The sequence below is a fragment of the Alosa alosa genome, chromosome 16 (genome assembly GCF_017589495.1).
Source record: "Alosa alosa isolate M-15738 ecotype Scorff River chromosome 16, AALO_Geno_1.1, whole genome shotgun sequence".
In the NCBI taxonomy this organism is placed as follows: domain Eukaryota; kingdom Metazoa; phylum Chordata; class Actinopteri; order Clupeiformes; family Clupeidae; genus Alosa; species Alosa alosa.
The window spans coordinates 29,813,143-29,828,084 of NC_063204.1; the positions used below are offsets into that span (position 1 = coordinate 29,813,143).

The 14,942-nt window shown below is 45.8% G+C and overlaps 1 protein-coding gene across 1 annotated transcript in view; it reads right to left on the minus strand.

Moving 5' to 3' along the window:
* Positions 1-14,942, minus strand: part of ptprma (protein tyrosine phosphatase receptor type Ma) — a 190,397-nt gene that overhangs the window by 15,916 nt on the left and 159,539 nt on the right. Inside the window, exons 20-23 of the mRNA XM_048265863.1 lie at positions 10,994-11,081; positions 9,758-9,834; positions 5,418-5,454; positions 1,634-1,731 (exon numbers count right to left, since the gene is read on the minus strand). Coding sequence (XP_048121820.1) covers positions 1,634-1,731; positions 5,418-5,454; positions 9,758-9,834; positions 10,994-11,081 — 300 coding nt within the window. The remainder of the gene's footprint in view (positions 1-1,633; positions 1,732-5,417; positions 5,455-9,757; positions 9,835-10,993; positions 11,082-14,942) is intronic.

Consider the following 14,942-nt stretch of genomic DNA (forward strand, 5'->3'; position numbering starts at 1 on the left):
GGCAGAGGGTCCTTCCAGTCAGCCACCCAAAAGGAAGTGAGATAAGGGGGTAAAGCAGGAAGCTTCTGCGGCGTCCAAATGAATATATCACACCATGATGCACCCTGTGTGGTTCAGGGGCACAGCAGCGTCTTCAATGACGCTAGCGTTTAAAAATGCCAGCGAAATGAGTTTTCTGCATCCTCTGACACTTCAGAGAAACTATTCACAGACACAGTGTGTGTTTTTCCCCAGTGCTGCACACACCCACCCGACAGTCCTCTGACACTTCGCAGTCCTAATCCCTAATGAGCATCCTATAGATTAAGCTCATTGAGAAAAGTATTTTGAAAAGTATTAAAAAAAACAAGCCCTGGCAGTTTCTGACTGCTGTGATCTCTGCTGGGGAGCTGACGGGCTTGTTGGCCAAATGCCCAAAAGACACACAGACTCCCCTCTTCTCTGTTTCTCGCTCTCTTCTCTCTCTCCTTTCTCTCTCTCTCTGTCTGGCTCCTGCCTGTGGTTTTACTGCATGGGGGAGGACTGGCTGTGGCAGAGGGGGGTCGGAGGGCCGAGATGCGGATGAGGTGCATGCTGGGGCAACAGCATCTCCCAGAGTTCATCAGTGAGGAAGCCGAGCAGATGGCCTTGCTGATGGACTGGGGAGGGAGCGCGTTTATTGGCCCGAGGAGCGAGGGACTGCCGCCGTCAGCGCCAGGGCTATAGCGCGAGGTCCCCCCTAGTGCATTGTGGGATGTTTACGTCTGCTGCCGTTGCACAAAAGAGCCAGGTGATCAGCTATTCAGACCACATCAGCAGCCCGTATGGGCTTCACTGCCCAGTCATGTCCTCCCCATCGTTGGCTGAGGTTTTTAATGCCCACAGCAGGCTTGTGCTGCTCTGTGATGCATTTTTAATCATTGAGAAAGATCCAATCTGTATCTCTACATCTACACATAAATAATATGTATGATTTCCTTCAATGCATTTGTCCCTTTGTGTGCTATCTTGGAAACGTATGCCTTGTTTTAACCTCTAAATAAAGCTCAGATGTGTTGGATTTAACGTTATTTCTATAGCCTCTTTGCAGAGATGAGGCTGACGGTGTCCATGCCCCCACCCCTTTTTTTCAGCCTCAAACATGTTCCGCTTGTGCTTCTTACACCAGGCTCTGCCAAGACCTTCCGCTCCTCTGCTATTGGCTGGCCAAGATCAATAGGTCTAGCAGAGCGGAGCATGTGTTTAATTGAGGGGAGTGGGGTGTGAGAGGGGAATATAAAACGCTTCAGGGCAGCTAGCACAACAATAGAGCTCCACGCTCGCAGCACAGAGGCCCCTGCTGGTAGCAGCACACAGTTCTGAGGTTTTCTTATAAAGGCTGACAGGTGTCCGTTACAACCAGTCAAAATCAATGCTTGTTAATTAGATTCATACAACAACAAGAATGTGTAAAGATTGATGAAACAGAATAGTATGCATGTTTAACACAAATGATCCACACAGAGAATACACTACGTACTACACTACGTACTTGGCACAGACTTGCGCTCTGTAGTGCATTCGGTTCTATCACCAGATGTCTGTACTCATAACCATCACACTTCATTCACAAAATTGTGCTTTCAGGTTGACAGCACCAGTCCATACTACTCACCCGGCCCACCTCCACCAGGTTGGTTACCATGACAATGGTGGCAGTGTTCTCCTGCCACACCATCCTCCAGAAGTCATAAACGGTCTCTTGCATGGGTCCTAACAGACAGACAAACAGATTATGCAAAGATGAGAATGGTACTGTACCTTTGTCCACTGACAACATAAGTTTCACACCACACAAAGGCAACACCAGTTCTACTTTGTAAAATACAGAATTACTGTAGTAAGCCTACAGTAAGCCTAATATGTGGCCAATATCCTGAGTAACAGTATATACAGTACATCCCCATCTCTTAAGATCAGTAGAAAAAACATGATTCATTCTGTATGTGAAAGTCCATCGCTAGTTGACCATCTGTTATAAACTTCAGTTGGGTTTGCTTCTCTTGTCATAAATGTTGCTGTCATTCAGTGTTGTTGATGTTTATGGCATTTCCTCTCCTCATCCATACACCTTAATTAAGCCAACGTGTGATGGCACTAGCTAATGGAGAAGCAGGCCTAGGAATTAAAATTACTAATTTAATTAATTCAAATTTGCATTGTTTTTAAATCAACTGGCAAATTCGGCGATGACATTTGACGAGCTAATTAGCTCATGCAAATGTGTACGTGTGCCTCCTTGAGAGATGATGCACTCGCCACCTTCAAGCCACTCGGCAAAGGAGGAGAGGAGAAAAAAGGAAAGGAAAAACAAAACCTCTGCAGACGACAAGGACTTAACATATGCATGCTCACACAAACAGACACATTAGCAAACACTTGTGCACTTTTTAAAAGTGGCAGAGAGCTTGGGGGTTGGTTGTGTGTATGTGTGTGTGTGTGTGTGTGTGTGTGTGTGTGTGTGTGAGACTTCGTTCATGCTTCTTCCCTCGCTTCCAACAATGGCGATGGAGTCTTTCCCCCCATTACCGCCACAGACAGGCCCATGATGTGCAGACTGGCTTTAACGGCAGATGATAAACGCCGTGTTTGTCTGCGGCTCTGGTGACTGCCACTTCCGAGCCACTCTCCGCGTTCGATTCGTTTCTCTTTAAAATGAAAACGTCATGTGCCAGAGTCTCATTAAAGGCATGATAAAATCGGACTCAGAACTGTTTTTAACCGCTGTGGCGAAGACATTTAATTAAAGGCGGAAGAGGGCGACGGGATAAACTGCCTGTTTGCAGTCGAAGTGATCCCTTGTATCCCACAATTCACACACATTAACAACCGGGGGCAACCACACTCGACTCGTGAAATAAGATAAGGCAAAAAGAAAGGAATAAGAGAAAAGGGAAGAGAAGGCGCTATCTCAGTATAAATGACGTGTGGTTCGCACATGCACAGCAAATGCCAGCCATGGTCCCCACACCATAAGAGAGCCAAGACACCATTGGCTACGCCAATTATTTCCGCAGAGGTTCACTGGTGCAATGGAAGGAGAGGAGGGGAGAAAGGAAGAGGTAGACTTGGGGAAAGGGGAAAAAAGCAGCAACAAAAGCGGAGTGGACAGCTCATCAGACAAACACTCAGCTACTGAGGGAGAAATCCCTTTCATCGTTTCACTGACTACTGCTAAAGGAGACCGCTGGGACTTCTGTGGGGGGGGGGGGCATCTCCCACCCTCCATCCCTTTTTGCAGAATTGTGGCAGTTAGGAACAATCTCAGGGGGCACTGCCTGCGATAACCAAAGTCTTCCTCTATGTAACACACACACACACACACACACGCACACACACGCACACACGCAAATCTATCTATATGCCTACCAATTTCTTTCTTTTACATGCACATGCATATTTCATGACTTGATGCTTTTGCTTCTAGTTGATGCTTTTGCTTCTTGCTTATGTATGCAGCTGTCTGTAGTTTTGTCAAGAGCTTCTCCGCAAGGGTTCCAAATCACTCTTCTAATTGCAAGACGGACTGACATAAGCGCACGAGGGAGCGCGCTCAGTGTGTTGTGTTAATAGTTAGCTATTCTCACTTCCTCCCCTCATCTGAAACTGTCACTGCTATGTCGTCTGTTTGTTTGTTTAGCTATCTGTGCTTCTGACATCGGCCCCACAAGGTACCAGGGTTTGAGACTAAATAGAAAAAGAATAATATGTGCAGAGGCATTATCTTCCTACTTTTGGCATTTTGAAAAAGTACAGAAAGAGAACTTCAGGTTCCCTGCTCCTGTTGGCAAAAGTTTTTAATCACATGCCATCATTAGTAGCTGTTGCATTAAGCAAAATGGTGAGAAGTGCATGATACATTTGGACTCTATGCAGGGCATTCTGAAGCTAATTTGAAGGAATCTCATTCTCGGACACAGAGACTGCAAACTGACAGGCACCCAATAAGCCTGAAGCCAGATGCCTTTGATCTCAACAACTTCTGAGCTTGTTAGCTAATTTTTTTTTTAGTCTTTTTTCTTCTTTCCTTTTCTATTTCTTCTTCCTGTCTGCACCAGAAAGACCCTCTTTGAAAGGTTCCAGCTAATTGCAAACAGTGGCATAACAAAACGGCGTGTGTGATTCTGATCCATGTTCCTTCCTGTCTTCTTAACAGCCTTCGCCTCGTTGGGTTTGTGTGATAGAACAAGACTGCACTGTGCAGGTGAACTATTCAACTGCTGGAGTTAAGGTGGTGACACGCAGAGAAGAGGTGTGTGTGTGTGTGTGTGTGTGTGTGTGTGTGTGTGTGGTATGAGTGTGTGGTATGAGTATGTGTGTGTGTGTGTGTGTGTGTGTGTGTGTGGTGTGAGTGTGTGGTATGAGTATGTGTGTGTGTGTGTGTGTGTGTGTGTGTGTGTGTGTGTGTGTGTGTGTGTGTGTGTGTGGTATAAGTACAGTATGTGTGTGTGTGTGTGTGTGTGTGTGTGTGTGTGTGTGTGTGTGTGTGTGTGTGTGTGTGTGTGTATGTGTGGTGTGTGTGAGTGTGTGTATGTATGAGTGTGTGTGTGTGTGTGTGTGTGTGTGTGTGTTTATCAGCGAGAGAGAGACACTTCTGAATGAAACAGAAAGAGGACACAAGACAGCTGGAGAAAGAGAGAAAGCAGAGAGAACAGCAACAAAAGAGGGGATGAACCAGAAAAGAGAAAGAGAGAGATGGATGAAGAGGAGGGAGGGATGGAGAGAGAGAGGTTTTGATAGAGCAGTGTCTCTGCGGAGGGGCCGGGCGTCGCTCCGATACACAGGTAATTATGCAACTCCCAGAGCCTCAGCGGCAGCCTGCGAGTCAATAATGGGCCTGATTGTGCCGACGCTCTTCCTCCAGCGTGCCACAGAATTACTTGTGCGCGCAGAGACAGGCCCTCCAAGAGTTTCATAACAATTAACTATCAATCAGGGCCAACCTCCAGAGGAGCCCGCCAGAGGGAGGGAGAGCGAGAGGGGAACGCGCGCCTCTCCGAACACGGATGTCTGGTGTCCAGATTAACAGAGAAACAAAATGCGGCGATGCGCACCAGCAAATCCATTAATTTATCAGTTACACACAAACACAACCCCCTCCCCCACCTCTATTCTCACTCCAAACCCCTCACTACCACTACCTAGACATAAGGCTGATTAATTATTTGAAGACGCCACTTCAGCACAATATGGCTTATGAAGAGTGTGTGTGTGTGTGTGTGTGTGTTGTGCAATGCTGCTTTAATGAACTGACGAGCCTAGTGTACAAAACACAAGGCTAGATGCTTACAGTACATTCATTAAAAAGCAAAGAAAAAGTGCAACTGTCATAACTACCATAAAATATGTAAAATCATAACAAATAACACTGCCAACAGAAATAAAAAAGGGAATCTTACCTTGGGTAGCGATGTAGTGGTTTGGTCTATGATAACCCTGCAATAAAAAAAATACATATATATATAAATAAATAAAGGAGTATGCTTGACAATGAATCCAGAAAGCTTGGATGTAAATATGATTACATTTATGGGGATATAAAACTAATTTCATAGACAGAGGATTCAGCTAACCAATGACAGAGATCACTGCTCTCAGAGAAAGGCCATAAATTGAGTTCATGTTAGTGTTAAATTATATAAAAATAAGCACAAAATACATGCATGCCAAATCTTGTCTTTTGTTCCATGCAAAACACAAACTGGGAAACCATAAGGATGGTACAAATCCCATTAGCTGCTGTAAATGGATGCTCATTGGGGGGCCATCAGTGAAGATATTTAAGAATCATGAAAACCACAAACAATAATTTGAATAAATATCAAAATTAGTAAAATACCTTTAATTGTGGACTGATGACACAGCAAACACATTACACAATGTCTGACTTGCCTAGGTACCCACATCCCCCCACACAAACATGCAGACACACACACACACACACACACACACACACACACACACACACACACACACACACACACACACACACACACACACACACACACACACACACACACAGACACACACACACACACACACACACACACACACACACATGGACACACCCTGTGTATCCAGAAGAAAACACAAACAGATTTATGTATTATAATTCCATCAGTGCAGATTGTGCCACTGAATAAGCCCAACCTCTGAAGGATTACTGACTGCTAATCCCATCATATTTCATTTGTCATGAAGCTTGCATTCTAGCTGAGGATGAGCGAGCACACACACTCAAATACACACACACACACACACACACACACACACACACACACACACACACACACACACACACACACACAATTGCCACATTAGACATCCATCTAAACAAAAGCACGCACACACTACCATAGACACTACCATGCATGCACACCGTCACACACACACAGAAACAAACACACACATATAAAACACACACACACACACACACAGAGAAACAAACACACACATATAAACACACACACACACACACACAAATGGAATGCTGGGAAGAGAGATTCCCAAGCACCTTGCCACCATTGTGCTTCTCATCTCATCCCTGGCTCTTATCGCTGCCATATTTCATTTAACTTCTCTCTAATTAACGTTCTGAGCCCGAATAAAAGAACTTATTTGGAACCCCTCCTGCTTTTTCTCTTTCACTCCCTATCCCTCTCTCTCCCATTCTCTCTCTCTCTCTTTCCCTCCCTCGTTCTATCTATCTCTCCCCTCGCATCCACTGGGCACCGTTGGCAACGGCTGGGCTTTTAATGACTTCTTTATCTGCCGCCATTCCGCCATGAAATTTGTTTATGCTGTCATTCTGTAAGCTATCAAAAGCAGCCGGCTCACCACATGAGCTGCCTTATGCATCCGTGAAAGCAAGTGAGAGAGAGTGAGAGAGAGAGAGAGAGAGAGAAAGAGGGAGAGAAAGAGGGAACTCGGGAGAGGAAGTAGAGGTATCCCTCCCTCTGCTCTACCAAAGCAGCAGTACCACCAGCAGCAGTAGCAGCAGCAGCATTTCCGTCTGTTTCTGTCTAATTGGGTGACTTCAATACAAATGTCTAAAACAAATTCAGCACCATACTTTTGTTTTTGTCATTTAGGAACTTGTAAGTGGGCTGGGGTATGATGTCAGGAGGCGATGTGTTCCGGAAGCGATGTGTTCCGGCCTTTAAAATGTTCCAAATAGAAAGCAGAGGGAAGGGCTGTGAAATAGGCCCACAACTACAATATACACCTGCCCTGATTAAACAGTACAAATGCACTTATGAAAGAATCACACAACTCCTCTTACAAATGTACCAACTAAAGAATGACACCACCTGTGCCAAAACACTGCGTACAAAAAACGTTGTTTTGCTTGGTTATTTTCGCTTTAATAAAAACTCCTGAGGGTCCCTGTATGTTCCATCTGTTGGGCACGAGAGCCGTCCACACAGTCCGAGTCTTCTGGCTAAACTCGTCCGCGTGTGAAATCATGTCCTGCGGCCGGGATGGGGGAGAAGACAACGCGCCCCTGCACCCTTTCCAGCGGGTGGCTGAGGCTAAGCGAGGTGGACAGGCGGCGCTCAGACGGGTGCGCGGGGGATCGGAGAGCTCCAGCCGACGTCAATGCAGACAGACAGGACAGGACAGAGAGGGAAAGAGAGAGAGAGAGAGAGAGAGAGAGAGAGAGAGAGACAGAGAGAGAGAGAGAGAGAGAAACAGAGACAGAGAGGGAAAGAGACAGAGAGAAAGAGAGAGATTCAGAGAGAATGAGAGAGAGAATGAGAGACAGAGAGAGAGAATGAGAGACAGAGAGAGATATAGATATAGAGAGAGAAAGACAGAGAGACATCAAAAGAGGTAGAGAGTGACGGAGAGAAAGAGAAGAGAGAGAGTGACAGAAAGAGAGAGAAAGAGAGAGAGGGAGTGAGGTGTTGAGGGCCCAGGATTTCTCTGCTGCTGTGTCCTAACCCTTGGTTCACGGGGAGGTCTCTGGGGTTGAGGGGAGTAACTGGATTAGGAGCAGCTGTCCCCGTGTGCACAGGGCTGGGTGCGTCTGACATGGAATGAGAGGAATGAGCTGAAGAGGACGCACAAAGCGCATGCTTCTCTTTCTCCTTCTCTATTCATTCCTTTCTCTCTCTCCCTCACATACACACGGAGCAGCGCCTACACTAGACCAGGGTGACCCTCTTTTTAAAACATGTGGAGTTGAAACGATTTGGACTAAACTTTCTCTGAGAGGTTACCAATACGTCTGAAAATTAAATATCCCCTGGGAGAAGAGGATGCAGAAAATAGTCAGATTTGTTTCCCATTGAAAGAATCTTATTTGATTTAAAAAATAAAAGACTTCAAAAGTAAAATAGTCCAAAAATATATCGTAATAATCAACTCCCATTTCCCTTCCGCTGCTTCTGTGAGCACCTCCGTACAAAATCACCCTCCAATAAACAAAAGGCACCAAGCAGGGGCCTGCAAACTCCTTCAAACTCCTGCTGTCTTCATCATACATTCATATCTGACAGCGACACTGCGTTGACTGATCATCTTTTATGATGCAAAGTGCCTGGAACGCCGTGCTCATGCCGGATGCTTAGTGATGGCAGGGCTGAATAATTCATCTGTGCCTCCTCTGCTATAGGAGCTGCTCCACCTGTTCCCTCCCCAACACACACACACACTCTCTCTCTCACACACACACACACACACACACACTTTGATGACATACTACACTGAGACATCTAAGCACTGGTGATGGTAAATATTCACATTGTTTTTTTTTATCTTAGGTCGGGGGGATAAAAGTTTTCGGGGCTTGATGAATATTTGCTGGGCATGTTGGCGCGCGCTGGGCATAGCGCCAGGGGGTTGATGGGAGACGGAAAGAACGTTTGCCCTGTCAATAGCCATGGCAGGGGCTTTTTGGCTGAGGTCATCGTCTCTATTGAGATGACCTGATGCCTCCCATCATCAACGTTAAGTCCACTGGCAGCAATTTCGGAGGGTTAGCCACTTTGTTGGACACAAGCTGAACTCCCTTTGAACTATACAATTGGCTTTGGCTGGCTCTGACCTGACAGAGGCTACGTCATCAGATAAAAAATCTTTCCATAACATCTCCAAAATGTCCCTCTCCGGTCCATGGTACAGCACCTTACTCATAGTTTGTTGAACCCAGTGATAGCAGATGCATGGCGAGAGAGAGACAGCACATAGCGCAGTGGCATTTGCTGAAAGCAACAGTGATGTGCTCACAGCGGCGCGGTGGAGGGGTTCACTGGACTCAGTCTCACTCCGATGAGTGTGTTTACTGAGACACTGTTTGTTTGGGCTGGAGGATCCGGACCCCCATCTTCTAGACACATGGTTAACTGTTTACATGTGCTGTTGATTTGGGAGGGATCAAAGTCAAATCTGCTGACAGTGTCTGGATCAATTGTGTTTTCTTTTGTACTGTGTTGCCTGCACAACTGCTGGGGAAAGGTGAGAGAGTTGAGCTGGTGTATTAATCGTTCTATATACAATGTCACATAGCACTTCCACACAGACACACACACACATACACTACCATGGATGCACACAGGCACACACAGACACACACACACACAAACAAGCATGCATACAGTACACACCGACACACACAAACACACATACAGACCACACATACACAGACACAGACACACAGACACACACACACACAAGCATACATACAGGCCATGTTGTTGACCTTCATGTCCACGTCCTGGCAAGTGTTTGTACTTACATCAACGTAATTTGCATTAATGTAGTCGGAGGTCTGTTCTCCCTCCACTGGCTGAAGCCTCACGCGGGAATGATCGTCTAGGGGAAGAGACAGAGAAGAGACAGAAAAAGCCAAAAATTACACACGGAAATGCAAACTGGAAAAACACACACATATACACATAGCGGACGCATGCACAGTCCACAAATGTATTCCTGCAGCCTTGGGCGACGGACTAAATAGTGTGTGTATACATCAAATTATTCTGAAATTGCCTGTTTAATTATTTTTATTACACTTTCCATCTGTCTAAAAACAACTGCAAAACAACTGCGCAATTGATACTTGTCACTTACCACATACTGTGCTCTGTGACAGCTCATATGAATTTGCACCAGGTTTTCTTTTTTGTGTGTGTCAATGTGCCTCCCAAAACATATGTTACAGTAGTGGCGCTCACAGAGACATATGTTACAGTAGTGGCACTCACAGAGAGAGATCCTGTGTGTGCCTTTCAGGTGGAGGCCCAGCGACGCTAACATGATGTGAAGGATTTACACATTGTCATCATTACGACTCACTCCCTACAGACATGTTCTCACACACAGCATACTCTCTCATGCCCTGCATGCCTTTGGGGTGTGTGTGTGTGTGTGTGTGTGTGTGTGTGTGTGTGTGTGTGTGTGTGTGTGTGTGTGTGTGTGTGTGTGTGTTTGTCATCGTTCAAATTCTGTACAGGGATTGGCTAAGGGATGATTTTCCAGAGGCAGGAAGTGTCTAGATCTAACACTGTGGCACAGCCTTTTTTTCTCTTCTAGGGACAACAACATGCTGGTGGTGGGGAGAGGAATCACTGCTGCTTCTGCTTTTAAGAAATAGGAGGTGGCGTTTGGAAAGAGGCCATTGCACCCTGGGCCTTGCGCTGCAGCTTCGGAGAGGAATAATTCAACAGTCTCCAGGCCTCATTTTCATAATTACCACTGACATCTGAGTGAAGTGTATTCATGCACAGGCACACACCAGTGTCAATCTGAGTGTGGCGGATGGCAGGCTTTAAGGCTAATTTCACTTGTGTGTTTTTTTCTTTCGCAAAAAGAATGAGTCTAATCAGAAGTGTGACTACAAATGCAACACTTCTAACAAGCTGCCTCCGGAGCTATTCCCAAACAAGCAGGCATGCAGGGGGTCAGTGCATGTAGGGTGTGTCTGTGGAGTGTCTGTGAGGTGATATGCAAGACAAAAACTGTCTCTACGTACATGCGATGATGTTGCCGTAGCGGTTCTTCATGCGGTTCTCGTCCTTCTTCGCCGAGTCCCAGGGAGCCGACTGGCCTTCAAAGAAGCTCTGTGGAGACAGTGGCAGGAGCCATTAACACTAACGGCCAGGAGATCAAGAATACACACACACACACATACATGAAATCAATGAGAGAGAGAGAGAGGAAGAAAAGTGGTGGGGGTCATAGGTTAGTTCCACAAATGACGATCCCAGTGCAGCAGCCTTTACAGTCGAGGAGAGAAAAGGCACTGGAGTTAGCACTGTTAGCGCTGTTAACGCTAACGTTTCCACATCATCATTAGACATCAGAGGGCCGGAGCCGGGGACCTTGGGAAGCGACGTGAGACAGAGGGGCCATTAGCAGCGCCAGGTTTCACCGCCTTCCCCTCCTCCCCCACCTCCCCCTCCTCCCAGCACCAGTGCTCTGTGTCAGCTCGCTGTCGCTCTCTCTCCTTAAAGGTCTCCTCAGAGGAAATTTAAAAAGATACACACAAGAGGAGAGCATATGTATATGTCTGTTCGGTGTGTGTGTGTGTGAGTGTGAGTGTGTGTGTGTGTGTGTGTGTGTGTGTGTGTGTGTGTGTGTGTGTGTGTAAGGGGTGAGTGAGTGAGTGGCTACGGCTCGGAACTCATGCATTATGCATCTCATGTACTGGCGTTGAAGTTGCCCGTTTCGGATCTCGGCAAGGCTTTACAATTAGGTTCAATTATGAAAATAAACCTCAGCGCCGGCTCTCGTCGGAGGTGGCGGAGCACTGCCAAGCAGGGGGGCACTTGTGCAGACTTGTGTAGCCTGTTTGTGGCAACTCCACTCAAAACGCCTTTGCCAGCTGCCTCTCTGCCTCTCAACACAAGTCCGCTGGAGGCGTATAAATAGATCGTAATGAGGCATTATTATTATGATCCGCAGTCAGTTGCATCTGTATCGGAAACCGTCTCGAGACAATTGGTGTGATTGCCTGTGATTGCTTTACAACGGTGCTTCTTTGTCATGCCAAGGAAAAGCCTGGCTTCCTGTCTGCCTGAATGTGACGACGACACAAGATTCATTTTGAGAACAAAAAGCTTTGATCAGTCTCGGAGTGGTTAATGACGGCACCGCTCCCTAACAAGCCTCTCTTCAGCGCCGCTGACGACTCTCTTCAACTGGATAGCAGCATCCAAAGAGGAAGGGACTTTTAGTGGGGAGAAGCTGGAGGAAAACGGAGGAAATCGTCTTCCGCCGGCCACTTGAGCAGAATGAGGGATGGTTAACATCACGCACGTCTAAGCATGACTGTGCCAGATCAAGTGTAGGGGTAAAATAAATGCCATCTCTGGCAAATTACCACTGAGCTGAGGGCATTTCATGGGGCTTGTACTGTACAGTATGTGGGAATGTTAAATAGTATGAGAAATGCTAAACAATAATAATAATAATAATAAAAATTCCACTTCTACCTGAAGACCTGGGAGGTTGAGGGATTAAGTCTTTAATATGCAAAATGACCGTCCCTTCTTTGGCCGGCGAGCACTGATAGGAGGCCACCTCATGACAGGATTAAAAGATGAGCCTTATCATGTGACCTTTTCCTCGTCTGAGCCAGGCCTTATGAAAACAGTGTGTCGGCTGTGGCCTTGTAAACTGTCAGCGCAAGGGACACTTTGAAGGGCAGACGTATTTAATGCAGATTGCTTTCCCTTCCGCACGCATCCAAACTGGCGGCAAAGAGACATTAAACACACTTTAATACATATTGACAATGCCGTGACGCCTCTTCGTCTACTTTGAGCGGCCCCGTTTCTGCCGTCTACCTTTTTATTTATTCACCCTGCCTGGCCCAGACTCCTAGTTTCGAAAAAAGAAACGCAGGCACCGGTTTGTTATTCCGAGCTGGCTTGTGTCTTTCAAGACAGCTGTCCTTTCATGTCGTAGAAGTGACAGAGAGCTGACGAGCTGAGTGTGTGTGTGTGTGTGTGTGTGTGTGTGTGTGTGTGTGTTACTGGGAAAGGGAAAGGGGGTGGTGTGAGTGGTGTGTGTGTGTGTGTGTGTGTGTGTGTGTGTTTGGGAGGGGGGAGGTATCCTGTCATGAGGAAGGAAGAGAGCTTGACGAGCACCTTTCATACGCTTGGCACATCTCTGGTGGATAATGAGATGCAGAGGCCAAGGCAGGGGGCACAGGGTGGGGGCAGAATAGGAGTACAATCAAACTGCTTTCCACACCAGTCAAACTAGGAGGGGTAGCCATGTCAGCTGGAAAGAGACTGTCACATATTCATGTATTCAAAACAGACGTGAGCGGACGCTTCCTGAGGAACTGGAATATGCCACCGTGAAATGGAGCAAACTCTGTAAAGTACATAATGGCGGGGGTTCCACGAGGATAGGTTTCGCTTCTCCACCGATTGTGTTCAGTATTTACATCTCAAACATGAGAAAGAAAGTGCAAACTGAAATAATGTAAATTTGCAAACGGGACAGAAAAATAATCATTACTAGAATGTCTGTGATGAAAACATAGTCAACATATTAAATATAACAAATATAACTCTGAATTCTGAGCAGCCACTGAAGAAGCTTATACATGTAGAATATTGAGAAGTGGCTGACTTTGCTGAGAGGCACCTTGAGGCTGAAGCTGTCGCTTAAGGCCCTTGAAATGCTATTGGCTAGTCAACAAAACATCAGCGAACATGCAGGTGCCTGATTGGTGGAACATTTCAAATGACTTCCACGATCTGAAGACAGCGTCTCATGTTTGAAGACATTCAGATGGCATTCCTAGAGGAACTATTCTATTCTAATGCCAGCCAAATGAAACCAAGCTGCTGAACTGTGATTACTACGATGCCTCAATGCATGCCAGTCTTCTGCACAAATGAATCTGTGATGCAGACTCAGGTTCAAAATACACTGGAGTTTCTGTGTCACAGCTACAGAAGCCTGACAGGCAAACTAAACCCATATTCTCAGGGCCAACACACACCTTCAGAGGAGACTTTGCAATGTATGCCAGTTCCTTTGAGTTTGCCTTCTGTTTGACTTTCAGCAGGTGTGTCGGCACATTCTTAAGTGAATACAATGAGACTAAATTACAGTAGGAAATTCATATGTTGAGAGGGAAAAAGGTCATGAAAGGGATTTCCACTATTGACTTGACTGGCATGAAAAGTAGGCACCTTGTGTGCTATCATAAGCCATTGTGCTGACCATGCTACGCCATGTGAAGTTGAATATGAATGTGTTGGGTATGGATTCTGGTTCAAGGCCTTCTGGTGATATAGAATTTCTCAAGTGCAGTTGAATTGTCAGTAAAATGAATGAGGACACTAGAGTGATGACTGGAGTTCCTTTAGTCACAAACTGTCTGTCGTGACTCAAAAACATGACAGGCTCTAAACTGTCACTAGCATTATCAAACGATTGATCTTTAAAGGAAGAAATTCTGAAGCGGGGTGATATATGGACTACGGCAGATTCATTTATATTTTTTCCTGGTTGGTACCCAAGAGTGTTTTGTCTACAAATACTTCAGTTAGTCAGGGATCTCTGCACTTTCCTGCACATTTTAATCAACACTATCAATTTGACAGTACTTTAATTTCCAGCACCAGTCCGAACGCATTTTCATCTGAAATAAAAGACAACATCATTCCCTATATCAGTTGCAGTTTCAGGGTTTCTTTTAGCGGCACATGCCATTTATCAAGAGCAAGAGCATTATATAAGAAACATCATCATCAGACTAAACATTTCTAAGCACTACAGTTTCTATTCTATACTAGTACTACCGTGTATATTCTGCGAATCTACAGCAAGCAACAATCGGACAACATCTTACAATCAAACCAAAAGTGTGAGCTTACCTCGTTTAGCTTTTCCAAAGTTAATGTATGGTATAACAAGAAGCATGGATCGGGGGAAAGATAAGTTAAGAGTTTAGTTTC